We start from the raw sequence: 19,064 nt of genomic DNA, 5'->3' as shown, positions 1-19,064 counted from the left end.
TGATTCAAGTCTGAACCAGTGAAAGTTACACAAAACAACTACAAAGAGACTCAAAACGACTACAAAGAGACTCAAAACGACTACAAAGAAACTCGAAACAACTACAAAGAGATAAAACAACACAAAGAAACTAACAACTATGCAGTGTGAGTCTTGCTCCTATGAAGGAGAGCTGGTGAGGTGTTTTAGGGGCTGATTGTCTCACAATCCACCATATTGTAAAAAGAAGCTCCTCCTATATTATGTGTAAAGTTAGTTTTGTTCACTCTGACTGATTTCACAGCTGATGGAGAATATGTAGAGACAAATGAAGAATGTGTGAATCTAACGGGGCCAAGTTTGTTGAAATCTTCTGAATGATTTTGTGAGGAAAGACCTCTGCTGCCCTCTAGTGACCAAAGCTGACAACATTGTTGTGAGTCTAGATTGTGTGAAACCTTACTAACTGACACGTTACCAACGCAGCATGTTTGAGCTGATGACTGGTTTTATAAAGCAGAGAGTCTGTCTCCTTAGAAACACTTTGATATCACGTTCATTAGTACTACTATTACTACTACTATTTACTGCAGTATCTCCATGTTGTACTACCTGGTACTTGTACTCCAGTACATCCCAGAGGTACATGTTGTACTTTTTACTGCACTACGTGTATCTGACAGCTGCATATGACAGCAGAAATACATATGATGCATTACTGCTGATTCAACCAGCAAACCGTAGAAGAAGAAGTTAGCGTTAGCTCCATCTGCAGCAGCTACAGGTCCAGCAGAAACCAGTTCAAGTGGACTTCAGAGGACCAGTGAAGAAGAACGGAGCAAGACGTCACAAGGTCTTCAGTGCGCGTGTCGCTCCTTCTCTCCTCGTGACGGAACCAAAGTCTCGTTTGAGTTCAGTCTCGCGAGAAGAAGTAACAGAAATACTTGACGTTTTTCTTCAGTCAGCTGAACACAAATGGATTTAAAGTGAAGTTTAGTGGGTACAGTATGACGTCATCGTCCGCCCTAAAGCTACCGCACATCGCTCCAAGGAGTACTTCCGGTCAGGATTTCAAAGTAAAGGATCGCGTGAGTTATTTGGGATTAAGGTACAGAAGAGTAATTTAAGATCCTGTTATTTATTATTATTAAGACTACAGTCAGATATAATATGAAGTATTTTATATATATCTCATATTACTACAGGATTGATAAGGTGGATATTGTTTGATATGAAAAGCAACATGTGAACTGTTTCCGGTGTCCTCGTGACGGCCCCTCCCTTCCTGTCTTTCTTTAGTTTCTCTTCTGGAGTTCGTGGTGTCGCAGATTCTTTTCTTCTTCTTCTTCTTCAGGTTAGTGAGCGACTCTTTCCACTGTGGGACTCTTTGAGGACTCTTTGTTCTGCAGCGAACACAATGTTTTATGAATCTGAATATTATTTGAGTTTTGTGTATTTCCTCATTTGAACGTATTGAAACATGTAGTGTGTATTTTATGCTCCGTTTTATAAATAAGACCCATGAACAGTAATTTAAGATCCTATTATTTAAACTCTACTGGTAGTATTTAAACTACAATCAAATATAATAAGAAGTACTTTTACAGTGTACTTCTTGTGTGATCTAACGTCAAAGTACCTTCCAGAGAACAAGTTTCAGCCATTTTGTCTTAACTTTGATGAGAGATAAAAAACTTCGTAGATCATAAAGTAGTTGATGAACTTTTTATTTTTGGATAAAGGACTTTATGACGTGTGAATATTCATGACGCTACCCAGCAGGATATAAACAGGAAGTGAAACGATCCCCACCATATTCTGGTCCACGGAGGTTCGTAAACTAGAAACTCACGCGATCCTTTACTTTGAAATACAGACCGGAAGTACTCCTTTGGAGGGATGTGCGGTAGCTTTGGGGCGGACGATGACGTGCATTTCATACCTGGGCCTTCACTGCTGTCCTGCGGCTGAATCACAGCTACGGTTATTTGTTTCGTGTAAAAGTGAAGCTCAGCTCTAAATACACGCGCTGCAGAGCGCAGATACACGAATACTGCGAGAGCGCGTCTGCTGTGACGTCAGCTGGGACTGCTGCGCGAGGCTGCTGCTCGAGCGACCGCCTGTGAGTTGCTCTGGAGCGGCGGAGGGGCTCGCGGCAGCTCCCGCTGCTGGTTCACGACGGTGCAGAACGTGCTGACGTCACGTCAGAGTCAAACGCCAGACAAGTTTCACAGAACGGCAGAAGAAGTCGCTAGATGCGTCACCCTCGCCACGAGGGTTTGGAAAGTCGCCAGATTCAGCGAGAAAGTCGCCAAATTGGCAACATTGGCACCGGCTAAATATGTCCCCAGAGCAACATTTGGACGTAACAATAGTTCCTATCACAGATAAAACCAAACAAAAATCCATCTTCATAAAAACAAGTTGTACAAATAATAATATATAAACAAGCATATTAAAGACGTCTCTTGGAAACAGAGGAACATTTCAAACGTTGAAGAGCTTTTCAAAGTCAGTCCAATAGAAGTGAACAGTGACGTCATCCCAAAGAAAGGCCAATAAAAAGCCACATGAAGTGTCTTCCTCTAGTCTTCAAACGAGACAAAAGACTAGAGAGCATTGAGAACGTCACTTCTTAGAGATGACTCTGCAGCTCAACGTGACGACAACATGGAAACTGTCCCATGAGTGTGTTCAGTGTTGAGGTGAATGAGCTGTGTGTGTTTGTCCTGATGAAGAGACATAATGTTGTTGTGTTTGTGTGAAGGTGTGGACTCTGCTATGAATCAGTGTGAGGACAGAGAGGAGGGAGTCCCTCCCTCTACAACCAGACACACCAAAGCTCAGAGGTGAGATGACCATCTCTAACTGTCCATGACTCAAAGTCCTTCATCCACTGACTCTGTTTCTCCATGTGACCAGGACCCATCAGGGACCAGACGGACCTGAACCTGAACCTGAACCTGGACCTGGACCTAAACGTAAAAGTGAACCTGGACCTGAACCTGGACCTAAACTTAAATGTAAAAGTAATCCTGAACCTGAACCCAGCTGTGTGTCCATGAAGAGTGATCGCTCTAAACACGATCTGATTGACTTCAAAGATGGACGCCGTTCTTATGACCCAGAGTAAGTAATTAAAACCTTATGAAACAATGAGCTAGCTGTTCTGATCCTCAGTTATGATACAGAACTGGTCGTGCATCAAGTACAGTGTTTTCATTATAATCAATCAGGACAAAGCACGATATCTTTAACTAGCTCCAGAATATTGGGGACTACCAGCGGTGATATGGGGAGTAGTTTCAGGGGTTCTGGGTCAACGTTCAGAGGTCTGTGTCCAGGCTTCAGAGCTCTGTGAACAAGTTGTAAATGTATGCTGATTAGTGACAGATGTTTGGGGCCTAGCTACAGAGGTCTGTGCACTAAATACAGAAGTTCAGTGACTAGCAGCAGAGGTCTGCTGTCAGAAAGCACTTTGATGAAGTCAGTAGTCAGTAGTTCAAAGAGTTGCCTGTTGGAAGGCCGTCCTTATACATCCTAGCCTTTGTTGAGACTCTTGCTGTGTTGAGCTGAGATAAAGACTCATTTATTAGAGGTTTAAAAGCACTGAATGTTTAAGACGCTGTGGGGAACTGCAAATCGTTCTGTGCTTTGTTTTTTGTTGTCTGCTAGTGCTTATGAAATATCTGCTTGTTTGAGATTGGTAATCAAAGGGTCATGTACTGAAGACATGGGTCCTTAATAGAGTCGACTGGTACCTAACTATGAAAACATGGTCTGTGTCTGGTACCCACGCTCCAAGTCAAACCGCTACAAGATGTGACTGTAGTAGTTTGACTTATTCACTACGTTTACATCCAACAACAAATTCTGTCTTTTGCCCTTACTTTGAAAAAGATCATATTCCTAACAGGTTGTTTCATTGCTACTGAAAATGAATATTCCACTCATGTTCTCATTTACATGCAGCCGTGCATTGGATTGACGTAAACCTCATCCTCATCACTGAGGCCAGTGAATCCCACGTCGGCCGTGTTTGACGGGTCGATGCTCACACACGTAGTTTATCACATCACAATATGGAAAAGTGGAACGGCAGAAGACTCTTGTTTTCTTCAAAGTGTTCCACTGGTGGCAGACTTGTTGGACTCGTTGGGTATGCGTCTGTACTCCAGCTTTGCATACTGTTGGTTAGTTGGTTTGTGTTCAACGCACAGAGCTGGTCATGAACAGGAAAGAGACCATGTGTTGCAAAGTGACGTAAAAACCATATTGATGACCGTATTCATAATGAGCTGTCTACATGTCCAAAGAATGCTCATAAAACCCTGAATAATATCAACATATCCCACATGTCTTCACTGGAAAATGCTCCATACGGAATCAGGACTTATTCAGAATATCCAAACGGATGATGATGTTTACATAAACCACGTCAAATTTGAAATATTGTCATATTCTGAATAATAGTGGAATATGAGTGTGCATGTAAACAGTCATTGTGTCTCATTGTGATGCCTCTTTGGTTGAAAAAGCAAACAAGTCACCATAAAAAAATCAGTGTCTTCTTCATCATTAAAGACACGTTTTATTGTCAGTAAAATAACTTTTATTGTCTAATAAAACCAGTGAAAGCAGAGATATGAAGATTGTATGTTCAGTAAATGTCAGTGTTTCTATCAGTTCACAGCAGCAGAGAGAAAAGTCTCCTGAACCCAGCTGTGTGTCCATGAAGAGTGATCGCTCTAAAGGTCGTATGATTGACTTCAAAGATGGACGCCGTTCTTATGACCCAGAGTAAGTTCTTAAAACAGATGAAACAGATGACGAGCTGATACACAGATATGAATTTGGTCTTCTATCATTTATAGTCTTTGATCTGTCATCATGATCTCATTTCTCATTATGATCATGACACAATATCTTGAACTACTTGTTGTAGGTTTTACATCAGACAGGAAGTAGCATTCTGGATATAATCCTAACTCTAGTTGCAGAGGTCTGGAGACTAGAAAGACTCGGAGGAGGAAGTCTCCCCAATGGTGCTGTGGACAAAACCAAATACAGACCCTTTGTTTCAGTGATGTGACAGATCAACAGTATGAAGTCTTGGTACATCTGACTAACAACACAATGGTAGAATAGAAACTACACCAAATATGAAGAAGTATCACATCAGAAGTGATTCTAGTTGTTTCTAGTTGTAGTGGTATCTAGAGGTGGAAGGTATAGAAGGTATATAAAGTAAACCGGTATGAATTTGACCTAGGATATAATCTTTGACTTTACTGTGCTGCCAATCAAACAACTTCTACTGTCCAATAAAAGCAGAGATGAGAATCTGTTGAGCATCTGGTTTTCATTGTGATCAATCATGACAGAAGTCAACATCTTGAACTACTTGTTGTATTTGTGTTAATGGTACAAACACAATGTGAGCTGGTTCTTCATGATTCCTCCACAGAGAGGACCAGGAGAGCTCAGAGGTTCCCAGAGGTCAGTCTGCCCAGCAGCATCAAACACTGGACTCCATATTCATGGTGTGTACATGTACAACTACTGTTACATCTATTCTGTTCACAATCATCTCCATGCTGCACTTTGTAGACCAGTGGATCGTCAGTCTGTCCAACATGGATCTGGTGTTTACGTGGTCAGATCAGTCTCAATAATTGCAAATGCATGCAGAAAGATTCACAAATACATTCCAATGCACTCATAAATAAATTCTGATTAATATAAATGTAAAAAAAAAAATCACAAATATATTTCTGCATTTGTTTGTGGGTTTTCTGAGACTCCTCTGACGTCTCAGGATTTGCAAATGCGTTTTTTTCATCATGGACCTATCTGTAGCCAATCAGATGTCAGCCTCATTTTCAACCAATCACATGAGCTCAGCTCCCCCTCCCCTCCCCACGTGGCTGCCAGCTGTGTTCACACCAATTAATCACGTCATTCGCGCCGCCGGTCTCTCCGGGGACCATTTGTGTTCATTCGCGTGAATCGCGCCGGAGAGGGGGCGTGGCTTATCGTCCTGGAAGCCATTCAACTGTCCGCCATCAACCACGGACAAAATAACCTGTATTTCTGCTTAGTACGTGTTGAGGAAGTCCCAGATATCAGGAAACTGAACGCCGTCATGTCTGGTTCATAACATAGTCCGGAGGAGCTCCGTGGATTCTATCAGCTGTATTCTCTGTGTCTATCAAGCCACACATCAGCTGGTTTACTACAGCTGTATGAACCCCAAATAAACAGATGTGGCTGTGATTTAACCACAATAAACGGACAAAGAGGGATGACGAAATAACTACGTAATGATTTGTAAAAAGTCTGAATTCATGTTTTGTTTCTCTCCGCAAGACGACAAGCAAATAACTTTTAAAATACTTGTTTTCTCAATGGAGCTCGGATCATCAGCGCTAGGCTATGCTAACATTGTAGCAGCTCCATCAACACTCAAAATAACGTCATCTCGGCGTAAATACGGCAGCGTCTCTTCATTGTTTGTACCATATGGTTTACACACATTTACACACATAGTTTGGTCCGGTCTCTATTAATATGAGGTATCTAGAGCAGTGACGTGTGGTGAGGTTGGTGTCTGGTGAGGCACTGACTCTTTCAGAGTCACATTTACAAACATATGAACCAATAGAGAAGCTTAAATCACCATTCAATTGGCAGCTTGCATATTGACTACTGGTTGTTTTTCATATTTCATATCAGCATTCTTTACACACACATAGGTAAAGTACATATTTGATTCCACCGGGAGCGTGTGCGGTGCGATCCAGCTGGACATTGTATTCTATTTAGAAAAATTACCGGATATCCATTGTTTCAGACAGTTCATAGATTGGTTCAATCAGACAGAGTGTGATTTTGCTCTGTAGTTTTGCTTGCATTCAGTATATGATAACACAAGAGACAGAATTTCAGGGTCATAGTGAAATTTGACAACACAAATATGAACTTTTCTCAAATAAAGAGAGAAATAATTGTCCTGCTTGTAAAGGAAAGACGGATAAACTAGCTTTCATATCCACGTCACTCCCGAATCCTAGTTGTTAAAGGGACCGCACACAATGGATGGAGAATGGACCTGACAGAGTCAACTTTTGAGTTGTTTACTTGTTTTATTATGAGCAGAAGGGAATAAGATTTTGACCAACATTTACATCTGTTTTGTGGTCCGTGTAGTTTTTACATACCAGTGATATTTTATGCTCATTTGGACACTATCACTGAGATAAAGATGAACTAGTTCAGTGTCAAATATACCATTAACTGATTATAAACAACATTCTATAGGGACTGATATTATTGTTTCAAAATACTAGAGAGATATATTAATGCAAAGAATAGAGAGATGTCGATAGTTATTTCTTGTATTTTGAATTTGCTCGTTCACACTCTTGCTCACTGGAAGCAGTTTCTAACCAAATAGCTAGCTAGCTAGCTAGCATAGTGTTAACATAGCCCACTACTATATTTCCTTTCATTTGCCTCAAGTAAACCTAAATGTAAGTTTTGGCGATTGAAGCGAATTTGCGTCACTCCAGTCTCATCGCGTCTGTGAATAGACTTTGTATAATAATAATTTGCGCTGCGTTTGGTGTGAACACAGCTGGCAGCCTCGAGGGAGGAGCTGCGCTCATGTGATTGGTTGAAAATGAGACTGACATCTGATTGGCTACAGATAGCTCCATGTTGAAAAAAACGCATTTGCGAATCCTGCGACGTCAGGGGAGTCTAAAAAAACCCACAAACAAATGTGGAGCAATCTACAAACAAATACATACAAATGCAGAAATATATTTGTGATTTATTTTTTAATATAAATCGTAATTTATTTATGTGTGCATTGGAATGTATTTGTGAATCGTGCATTTGCAATTATTGAGACTGATCTGACCACATAGATGTTTGGTTCCATGGTTTTAGTTTGTGTCATTCATAGAATATTCTGTTCCAGCTGCTGGAGGAGAACATCGTCACTTTTGTGAAGAAGGAGCTGAAGAAGATCCAGAAGGGACTGAGTTCAGATTACCCAGAATGCTTAGAGAGTCAGAGGGAGGATGAGGAGGTGTTGGACGGTGAGGATGAAGAGCAGAGGAGGAGCTGCAGAGAGGCATTTGTGAAGATCACAATGAACTTCCTGAGGAGAATGAAGCAGGAGGAGCTGGCTGACTGTCTGCAGAGCAGTAAGAGGATTTCTAAAGATTTAACATGCTGGATAAATGTGACGTTTACTGATGTCTCAAGAGATGGACCAACATATATTCATAGACTCATTCTTTGAGGACATGACATGTTGAAATCTATTCTTTGACTCATTGATCTTCTTTGTTGTTTGTTCATTCAGGACTTCTTGCTGCAGTTTGTCAGCGTGAACTCAAATCTAACCTGAAGAAGAAGTTCCAGAGTGTGTTTGAGGGGATCGCTAAAGCAGGAAACCCAACCCTTCTGAATCAGATCTACACAGAGCTCTACATCACAGAGGGAGGGACTGCAGAGGTCAATGATGAACATGAGGTCAGACACATTGAAGCAGCATCCAGGAAACCACACAGACCAGAAACAACCATCAGACAAGAAGACCTCTTTAAAGCCTCACCTGGAAGAGAGGAACCAATCAGAACAGTGATGACAAAGGGAGTGGCTGGCATTGGGAAAACAGTCTTAACACAGAAGTTCACTCTGGACTGGGCTGAAGACAAAGACCACCAGGACATACAGTTCACATTTCCATTCACTTTCAGAGAGCTGAATGTGCTGAAAGAGAAGAAGTTGAGCTTGGTGGAACTTGTTCATCACTTCTTCAGTGAAACCAAAGAAGCAGGAATCTGCAGGTTTGAAGAGTTCCTGGTTCTGTTCATCTTTGACGGTCTGGATGAGTGTCGACTTCCTCTGGACTTCCACAACACTGAGATCCTGACTGATGTTACAGAGTCCACCTCAGTGGATGTGCTGCTGACAAACCTCTTCAGGGGGAAACTGCTTCCCTCTGCTCGCCTCTGGATCACCACACGACCTGCAGCAGCCAATCAGATCCCTCCTGAGTGTGTCGGCATGGTGACAGAGGTCAGAGGGTTCACCGACCCACAGAAGGAGGAGTACTTCAGGAAGAGATTCAGAGATGAGGAGCAGGTCAGAGGGATCATCTCCCACATCAAGACCTCACGAAGCCTCCACATCATGTGCCACATCCCAGTCTTCTGCTGGATCACTGCTACAGTTCTGGAGGATGTGTTGAAGACCAGAGAGAGAGGACAGCTGCCCAAGACCCTGACTGAGATGTACATCTACTTCCTGGTGGTTCAGTCCAAACTGAAGAAGGTCAAGTATGATGGAGGAGCTGATACAGATCCACACTGGAGTCCAGAGAGCAGGAAGATGACTGAGTCTCTGGGAAAACTGGCTTTTGATCAGCTGCAGAAAGGCAACCTGATCTTCTATGAATCCGACCTGACAGAGTGTGGCATCGATATCAGAGAAGCCTCAGTGTACTCAGGAGTGTTCACACAGATCTTTAGAGAGGAGAGAGGACTGTACCAGGACAAGGTCTTCTGCTTCGTCCATCTGAGTGTTCAGGAGTTTCTGGCTGCTCTTCACGTCCATCTGACCTTCATCAACTCTAAAGTCAATCTGCTGTTAGAAGAACAAACAACCTCCCGGAGGTCTAAAGTCAAACCTAAACCAAAACGTCTCTACCAGAGTGCTGTGGACAAGGCCTTACAGAGTCCAAACGGACACCTAGACTTGTTCCTCCGTTTCCTCCTGGGTCTTTCACTGGAGACCAATCAGACTCTCCTACGAGGTCTGCTGACACAGACAGGAAGTAGCTCAAAGACCAATCAGGAAACAGTCCAGTACATCAAGGAGAAGATCAGTGAGGATGTGTCTCCAGAGAAAAGCATCAATCTGTTCCACTGTCTGAATGAACTGAATGATCGTTCTCTAGTGGAGGAGATCCAACAGTCCCTGAGTTCAGGACGTCTCTCCTCAGATAAACTGTCTCCTGCTCAGTGGTCAGCTCTGGTCTTCATCTTACTGTCATCAGAAAAAGATCTGGATGTGTTTGACCTGAAGAAATACTCTGCTTCAGAGGAGGCTCTTCTGAGGCTGCTGCCAGTGGTCAAAGCCTCCAACAAAGTTCTGTAAGTACAGAGAGCGTTAGATTCATATCTCATTCTTAATTACGCTGCTATCTTTTCTACTTTTTGTTTATTTGTTCTTCATCATTGTCTCTTCAGACTGAGTGGCTGTAACCTCTCAGAGAGAAGCTTTGAAGCTCTGTCCTCAGTTCTCAGCTCCCAGTCCTCTAGTCTGAGAGAGATGGACCTGAGTAACAACAACCTGCAGGATTCAGGAGTGAAGCTGCTCTCTGCTGGACTGGAGAGTCCACACTGTGAACTGGAAACTCTCAGGTCAGATCAAGTTAGTTTGTCTTCAGTGATTCAACTGTGTCTCTGAACTATCAGCTCCATGCAATGTAAACAGCCTCTTTCTTTCTGAATCTTTGAATTTCTTCATCAGGATTTCAGATTTTATGAACCATTTATTCACTAGGAAATTAACCAGAACTCTGGAACCAGAGGAACTAATCTCAGAGATTAAACTAGGGTCCATAAGTAATTTTTGTGAATTTCTGTTTGTTTCCATCACATCATAAGAACCCTGTAGAACAGACACATTTGAGCCACAGTGGATTAAAAACAATGACAGCGTTTGAAACACAGTTTTCATTCACATTAAAACATCACAGAGTCATCCTGTTGTTCCTCTCATTTATGCTTTGTGATGTTATGTTTGAAATAATTAATGAATGAAAAGTAGAAATGCAGAAGTGGAAAAGAGACTGAAAACTTGAATGTCTGTCTCTACAGTGACGATCTGCTGAGAGTTTGATGGTTGTTTATTTCTGCTTTAGAATGTAACCGACATGAAATCAGAATATGAATTTTAATTTCTCTTTATCACTCACTTTATCCTCTCTCTCTCTCTCTCTCTCTCTCTTTCTCTCTGTCTCTTAAACGAGTCAGGAAGACAACAGAAAAGCCTAATTTATTATTTAACAACAACATTAAATATCCACCCCTCATCCTGATAATGTAATTTTTCTTCTTGTTGATTGTTGTCTCTTCAGACTGAGTGTCTGTAACCTCTCAGAGAGAAGCTGTGAAGCTCTGTCCTCAGTTCTCAGCTCCCAGTCCTCTAGTCTGAGAGAGATGGACCTGAGTAACAATAACCTGCAGGATTCAGGAGTGAAGCTGCTGTCTGCTGGACTGGAGAGTCCACACTGTGAACTGGAAACTCTCAGGTCAGGATTCATCAATATGTTCCACTGATGACCACATTAATCCTGATTTACATTAATGGATAATCTACCTGCATACGATTGTGTCTTTGCTTGAATGGTTTTAAATCAATTGTGTTTATTTTGTTTCCATTATTTAAAAAAATATCATTTAAACATGTTTAATAGTCTTTTCTTTTTTTCTCACTCTGCTGTTATATCAGTTATCAGTAATGTTATCAGTGTTTGGCTGTGACTAGAAAACAATCAGTAACAATGTTAATGTAACCCCACAGTAGCAGACAGTATCTCAGTACTGAAGTAACTTTCCAGCCCTCACAGTTCCCTCAGATTAATTGAGATAGATAGATAGATAGATAGATAGATAGATAGTAACTTTATTGATCCCGCGAGGGGAAATTATTTTGTAGCAAGCAGCAATAGGTTACAGTAAAAATCTTAATATAATATAAAAAATGCACATGTCAATACACAATATATACAATTATAATAACAGAGTATGGATATTAGATAAAGAATGCTCAGTATATACACAATGAAATATAATAACATAATAATATTAAATCAACTAAATAAACAGTCGTGCAAAGATTTAACCAACAATAACCGACATGTGTGTTGTTTTGTGTGTTTGCAGCCTGTCAGGCTGTCTGATCACAGAGGAAGGCTGTGCTTCTCTGGCCTCAGCTCTGAGCTCCAACCCCTCCCATCTGAGAGAGCTGGACCTGAGCTACAATCATCCAGGAGACTCAGGGGTGAAGCTGCTGTCTGATGGACTGGAGGATCCACAATGGAGACTGGAAACTCTCAGGTATGAAGAGGCCTGCTGCAGCCACAGACAATCAGTCTGATAGGGGAGGGAGAGCCGGAGACGTTTTCTCTGTCACACTGTCAGCCTGGTTAATATGACCCTGACACAACAAGCTGACCGCAAACTACCAGAGACTCATCAAACTGTTTGTGTCCCACATCAGACCATCAATACAGACAGAAGTAGTCAGGGAACAGTAGCCAGGATGAGCCAAAACAGGGAGGGAAGGTGATGAAACTGTTGTCTTGTTTCAACATTAGAAAATAGGACAGTGGTGTATCCTGACACATTGGGTTGACATGCGTCCACGTCGTCACGCCGCAGGTTTGTGGACTCATATCAAACAATAGTTGATGTTTTGATGCTCGTCATCTGTCACCAGTGTGTGTTGCCCTTTAGTCCAGACATTATTGTGAAAAGACAAACGGACAAAAAAACAATCTGTTTAAACGTCTTGATAAATCATCACAATAGGAATGTTTTTCTGTTTTAAAGGAGTTCAGCTTTACCTGGTTCTGGTTTGTTTTGCACTGAGAGCCAGTTCCCTGGCTGATAAGAGTTGACTTGTTGAAACTACAGGTGACAGTCGGCCACAGACACTCAGTAAAGAACCAACAGCTGATTGTGGACATGGTGTGTCAGAGCCCAAAGAGGTTTATTTAGGACTGGACCAAAGTTCTAGGGGGACACAGGCAGTGCTCTGTGGCTGCAGACGGACTTGAACTGTAATATTTTCACCCCAGATTACAGATAATAGAAACCAGTGTTGACTGTTTCTAGGAGACGGGATGTGAACAGCTTTGTACATCCAACCATCCCCTCCGACCTCCTCCATCAGAGGGTTTGTGGTGCTGTAGTGATTTCAGGATACTTTCTCCTTTACTTCTGAGAGACAACAGTCATTATGACACAAACACAAGACAAAAACAAAACATCCAACAATCAATACTTCTATATTGACAACGGATCAGCTGACTCTGTGATGGTGAAGAGTCGTGTGGTGCTGATGAACCCACAGAGAACCGTCTCCATCTCTGCAGCTCTACAGAGCTTTTGAGCCTCTTTTAGCTCCTAGTTTTGGTTCTGCAGCACATTTCCTGTTTGGTTCAGTCTCAGTGTTTCCAGCAGCAGCTGTTTTCATCCAACAAGCTGTGATGAAGCCTCTGTTCACTACCTGCTCAGCAGCAAACAGCAGACAGACTCAGTCAGAGACTAGCTGGTGAACATAGTGGAGCATTCAGCAGCTAAAGAGACAGATGTTTCCCTCAGGAGGTGGTGGAGACCAAAAACAGAGCTAGAAGAGAGAGAACAGTGGACTTCATTCATCAGGTGACACAAACACAAAGACTCCTGATGAATCATCATGTTTAGTTTAGTTTAGTTTATTTATTTTGCACCATTTAAACGATAAAATAAAAATAAACACACATAACAGAGATAAATAATATCACAGTGCAGGAAGAGGCAGAAAGCTAACTGGGCTTATTTGAAGTCTCCACTTATTTAATATTAAAATTAACAATATCACAGAGAACATAAAATGAATATGCATAAAATATGACCAAGTACAATATTATTGACAATATATTTTTACAAGATATGAAATATGATAACATATCAATACATTACAACCAACAAAAGAGAAATAAAATGTAATTGTGTCGAGTGTGTGTGAGTGAGAGTAAGTCTGGACTTGTGTTTGTTCAGGGATGTTGGTTTAGTCCATATGAGTGAATCAATTATAAATATAATATAACAGCTAAAACAAGACAGACGTGAACAATAATACATTAAAACAGAAATTACATTTTATTTGAAGCACCTTTTGAAACATTTCATGAAGGAACATTTTTTTGTTAGGTGTGAAAAGTGATTCATAATTTGGTTCCTCTAAATCTTATTGAAAATTGACCTCTGCTAGTCAGTAATTTAGGAGGATGAAGATGTGAAGATGACGAGTTGAGTAAGAGTGAACCTGTGAATTGACTTTAAAGTCTTGAAATGATCAGGAATATTCCTTCACATGAAAGTATCTCATCAATAAAAACACAAGTTTGATAAATATTGATGTCATAAATAGTAAGAATCAGTTTCTGAATAGAGGAGCAGATGAGATGTGAGACTCTGATCGGGTTGCAATCCTAACAAAACCTTTCTGGAGGACCAACATGAGAAGGAAAAGTACTGATCCAAAGTACAGTACAATATGAAAGATAGTGATAAATGATACTGTAATAAAGAATAAGGAGACAAGATGTCTACCCCTCCTTATTATTCCTGTAGGTTTATTTTCTACTACCAGTCAATATGTTGTAATGATGAAGTCAGCCTGTGTGTTCAGCACATTGTGGAACCTGTGGCTTGTTTCCCTTCACCTGTATAAAGTGCTGTACTTAGGACTGTTATCAGCTGCCTGTAGTTATTACACAGGATAGGATTAGGCTCTGTTATTGTTATTGTTGTTATTAATGTTTACCTGGCGTGTATAAATTGTGACGGGGGGGGAAGTGACGCGAGAGAGACGGACGGAGAGTTTGGAGAAGTAGTATCAGCGGATTGTGCATAAAGTGATCTGTGACTAAGGATGGAGGGAATAGTGATGGAGAGGGTGGGAGTGAGGATATGGATTACAAGAACTGGACTGAAGTACGGAAAGATAGACGAGTCAGGAATCAGAGTCGTGTATCTGGTAGTAGTTTGGATGTGATATCAGGAAAGTTAGTCCGGTGGCGCCGACTCGCGGGTTGAAGGAGGAAGTCTGTGAAATGTTGATGGCGAAGGTGCTGGGTGACGGCGGCTTGTTGATCAAGTGTTAGGATGAGGAGCAGAGAGAGAAAGCAATGAAGCTGAAAACAGTGTGCAACATGGTGGTTGAGAACGCTAAGAAGACCAGTGATGGGCCCTTTGTGAGAGGAGTTAGATTTGGTGTCCCAGTGGAGGAAAAGATGGAGAATATGAGATCAAGCATAAGAGGTGGAAACATGATAGAGATGAAACGTCTGCAAGCAGGAAGAGGAGGAGAGAGGGTTGATAGTTTGTCAGTGCTGCTGGATTTCCAAGAGAGGGCGTTGCCTGATGAAGTCACTGTGGGATATATAAGTTCCTCTGTAAGAGCTTCTGTCCCACCACCTGTGAGGTGTTTCAAATGACAAACATATGAAGGAAGGAACCGACTCAATAGTCAAATGAACAACGTGTGACAAAGACGCAAAGGGGAGGTGAGAATATATATGAATATATTATATATGGGAATATATTGATAATAAATAAGGAGAGCTTTGTGTATTTCATGGCTGAAGTAGTTAACTGCACATTCCAAGCAAAAGGGAGATCTGAGAAGATTGAAATAATAGTAAAGAGTGCAGCAAGATATTTAAATATTCATGGGTGACTGGGACGGCTGTTCAGGAAGAGCTTCAAAAACAGGAACAGTTAAACAAAGAATGGTGTTCACAGGATCAGTCATCATGTTAATTCTCCAGTGGAATGCAAGGAGTCTGTTGGCAAATGGCCAAGAATGTAAAGCTTTTCTTAATGGGTTAGAAGATGAACCAGATATAATGTGTGTTGAAGAGACTTGGCTTCAGTCAAACTTAGATTTTGTGATTCAGGGATATGTGAGCATAAGAAGGGAGAGAGAAGGGGTAATGGGGGAGGAAGTGCTACCTTTGTTAGGCAAGGAATTTCTTATGGAGAGATAGAAAAAGGAAAAGACCTAGAAGATGTAGTTGTTGAAGTGTGGATAGGGGATGAAAGTTTGGTCGTGGTGAATTTCTACAATCCGTGTCAACGATTGGAATCAGAAGCATTGGAGGCAATAAAGGGACTAGACAGAAGAAGGGTCATGTGGTGTGGTGATTTGAATGCCCATAGTACTCCCTGGGGAGGAAAAGACTGATAGGAATGGATTGATAGTAGAGGATGTGATGGACTCCTTGGGACTGGTATGTTTAAATGATGGGAGTTCCACAAGGATTAAGTCAAGTTTAGACCTGACAATAGCATCACGGTCATTGGCAGGTATTTGTGTGTGGGAGTTATGGAAGCATTCTACTGTTGGAAGTGATCGTTACCCCATTTTCTGTAGAGTAGCTAGTGAAGCAGGGTGGGTTCAGAAGATACAGCGAGGCTGTGTCGTAGCGGAATGTGAACAACATGGCTGCCGTCTGGTCGCTAGCGATCTCCGGAGCTAACGGCTGTTAGCATTGAATGAGTTTTTCAAAACGTTCTTGTCATAAATGTGTGGAGTGGGTCTGCCTAGGGGGCGCTGTGTGGATCGTGGTTCTTGGTTTTAGACGTAGCTTTGTCACATGTTGTGTTTGGAGTTTGTACAAACAGCTGAGATGACTTTGTAGCGCAGGAGCTGCAGTTTGAGCAGCTATGACGTCATCCTACTCCTTACTGATGAGTGCGCGTTATGAGTGGATGAATGTTTGGATGAATGCGTTGCCCCCACTAGTGGGGGCGCTCGGGCCCAAGAGGAGTATGATTTTATTCCACTGAAAATAATAAAAGTCAATGTTTTATATTGAAAGATGGTTTATTGAATGTGAAGCTTGTAGCATTAAAGCAGCATTAGCTTCCACAACCAGTGGATTGAATAGTGACATACTTTGAACCATTTGTTTGTCAGGTCATTGAATCCATATTTGTTCAGCTTCTCCACTGAAATATGATGGTTTACTGTATCAAAGGCTTTGGAAAGGTCTGAAAATACTGCAAGTACATTGATTAGCATCAAGTGCAGAGATGACTTCATCAACAAGGTAGAGACTCAAGTTGACCGATGACAGAAAGCATTGATGTGTAACAGCTGCTTGATATCATGTTAGACACGACTATGAATATAATAATATAACCCTGATAATAATCCATCATGAATAAGTGAACGGGATGAGCCGTCGTCATGGGCCCATCACAAGAAGCTCCTCTGAAGTCAAAGAACATGAGATCCTGATGAATCATAAGTGCTTCATGTGAACATGAAGAACAAAGCTCTGTGATGACAGGATGTAATGTCCATGTGTCCGTGCTGCTCTGACCCCCCTCCTCCTTTCAGGGCGGAGCCTGCTGGAGTCCGATGGGTCAGACCGGGTCTGAGGAAGTGTGAGTGTGCTTTGAATTTGATTCATGAGAACAAAGCGTCTTCAAACTGTGACATCACTCATTCACATCTCTGATGTCATCATCAAACAGATGAATAACTGCAGCTGTATTGTGTCTTGTTCTCTCCATCAGACTCCTGTGAACTCACACCCGACACAAACACAGTGAACAGAAGACTAGAACTGTCTGACAACAACAGGAAGGTGACACTTGTGAAGGAGGTTCAGTCATATCCTGATCATCCAGACAGGTTTGATGACTATCAGCTGCTGTGTAGAACTGGTCTGACTGGTTGCTGTTACTATGAGGTCGAGTGGAGAGAAAACGTTCTTATATCAGTGAGTTACAGAGGAATCAGAAGGAAAGGACACAGTGAAGACTGTTTGTTTGGAATGAATGATCAGTCCTGGAGTCTGTGGTGCTCTGATGGTCATTACTCTGTCCGTCACAATGATACAAAAACACCCATCACCTCCTCCTCCTCCTCCTCCTCCTCCTCCTCCTCCTCCTCCTGTAGAGTAGCAGTGTATGTGGACTGTCCTGCTGGCTCTCTGTCCTTCTACAGAGTCTCCTCTGACACACTGATCCACCTCCACACCTTCAACACCACATTCACTGAACCTCTTTATCCTGGGTTTGGGTTCAGGTCCTGGTCTGGTTCTGGTTCCTCAGTGTCTCTGTGTTCTCTGTAGGAGCAGAGTGTCCTCCTCTAGAGGAACGTTCTCTCTGACCACATAGTTCCGTGTGTTCAGGATCACACACAGCTGATGTCAGTCAGCAGAATGTGGGAGGAGTTTCTCCTCAGGGTTCTGTTTGTAGTGTTCTCTGTCCAGTCTGGCTAGAGGTTGATGAAACAATCCTCTGAACAGAGTGATGGACTTCAACAAGCTTCCTCTCATTCTTGAAGGTCCTACATCTTATGTGTCCAAACAGAACATCATGTCTTCCTTGTCCCCGGAGAGAGCAGCTCTCACTACATTACAAGCCTCTCTTCTCTCAACATGAACATAGATGTGTTCTTATCAAGACTATCTCTGAAGTGGAATAAACACGTCTCCTCATGTTCAACTCAAAGTGTCCGTGAGTCTGTTCTTCTTCTACCAACAAGAAGAACGCAAACTTCATGACACCTTTAATGTCTTCATGTTGTTCAAAGAGCTTTTTCATTTTCATCCAAACACATTTATTCAAGAGAACTTTAAGTGTTGAGAGGAGATAGAATGTTCAAATAGATACATGTGATATTTGACTTCATCACATCTAAATACGTCTTTAATCAAAGTCCTTTAAATGACCTTTACCAGAGCTTTCAACCGCATCTCATGAGCTTCTTCACTGGAGAGAGTTTGTTTGAAAGTGTTGTCTTACACTTCACATGTGAATATACTCAGCTGTTTATTCAATGAAGATGTATTATAATTCAGAATGTCATGATTTAACTTTTCATTCTTTGATTTGTATTATTACTGATCATGTGTTCATTTAATGATGATAATGTTTCAGTGATGTTCATTCATGTATTGATGTGTGATCATTTTCTTTTCTTTTTATTTCCTCAGTTTATGTAACCTTTAATCTTTTTAGAGCAAAGTCCAGTGTTGTGTGTAGATTGTTGGGGTACGTTTGATACCAAGGTCAGAGTTCACAGAACAAGCCTTCAGGTCCTTACTCACACTGGGGGGGGGGGGGGGGGGCATTAGTATAGCAGAGATAATCACATTAGTCTGACGTCAAACAGATAAAAGACTCAATAATCTGCAGCTTTTCACTCTGAACTAAATATATCTTTTAATAAATAAAAAAAAAAGATTTTCTTCTCAACTGTTTCTTCTTTTAATT

At 41.6% G+C, this 19,064-nt stretch overlaps 1 protein-coding gene across 1 annotated transcript; it reads left to right on the top strand.

Annotated features, from left to right (window-relative positions):
* Positions 1-2,588: 2,588 nt before the first annotated feature.
* LOC137890282 (protein NLRC3-like) lies at positions 2,589-18,293 on the top strand. The gene is made up of 11 exons (XM_068734458.1): positions 2,589-2,828; positions 2,902-3,108; positions 4,666-4,779; positions 5,447-5,522; positions 7,964-8,192; positions 8,354-10,148; positions 10,245-10,418; positions 11,138-11,311; positions 11,946-12,119; positions 17,179-17,225; positions 17,358-18,293. Exons 1-11 carry the CDS (start codon positions 2,725-2,727, stop codon positions 17,915-17,917), a joined length of 3,654 nt encoding a protein of 1,217 aa, XP_068590559.1. The 5' UTR covers positions 2,589-2,724; the 3' UTR covers positions 17,918-18,293.
* The last annotated feature ends 771 nt before the right edge of the window (positions 18,294-19,064 follow it).

This window comes from Cebidichthys violaceus, unplaced genomic scaffold (genome assembly GCF_023349555.1).
Source record: "Cebidichthys violaceus isolate CVI_PGR_0920_01 unplaced genomic scaffold, fCebVio1.0.p SCAF_64, whole genome shotgun sequence".
NCBI classification, from domain to species: domain Eukaryota; kingdom Metazoa; phylum Chordata; class Actinopteri; order Perciformes; family Stichaeidae; genus Cebidichthys; species Cebidichthys violaceus.
This window is presented reverse-complemented; position numbering and strand designations above follow the sequence as displayed.

Excerpts from the sequence above, each read along its gene's own strand:
- LOC137890282 (XM_068734458.1), top strand. The coding sequence starts at position 2,725 with ATGTTGTTGTGTTTGTGTGAAGGTGTGGACTCTGCTATGAATCAGTGT. Across the intron at positions 2,829-2,901 it reads AGACACACCAAAGCTCAGAG|GACCCATCAGGGACCAGACG; the intron begins GTGAGATGACCA and ends CCATGTGACCAG. Across the intron at positions 5,523-7,963 it reads CACTGGACTCCATATTCATG|CTGCTGGAGGAGAACATCGT; the intron begins GTGTGTACATGT and ends ATTCTGTTCCAG.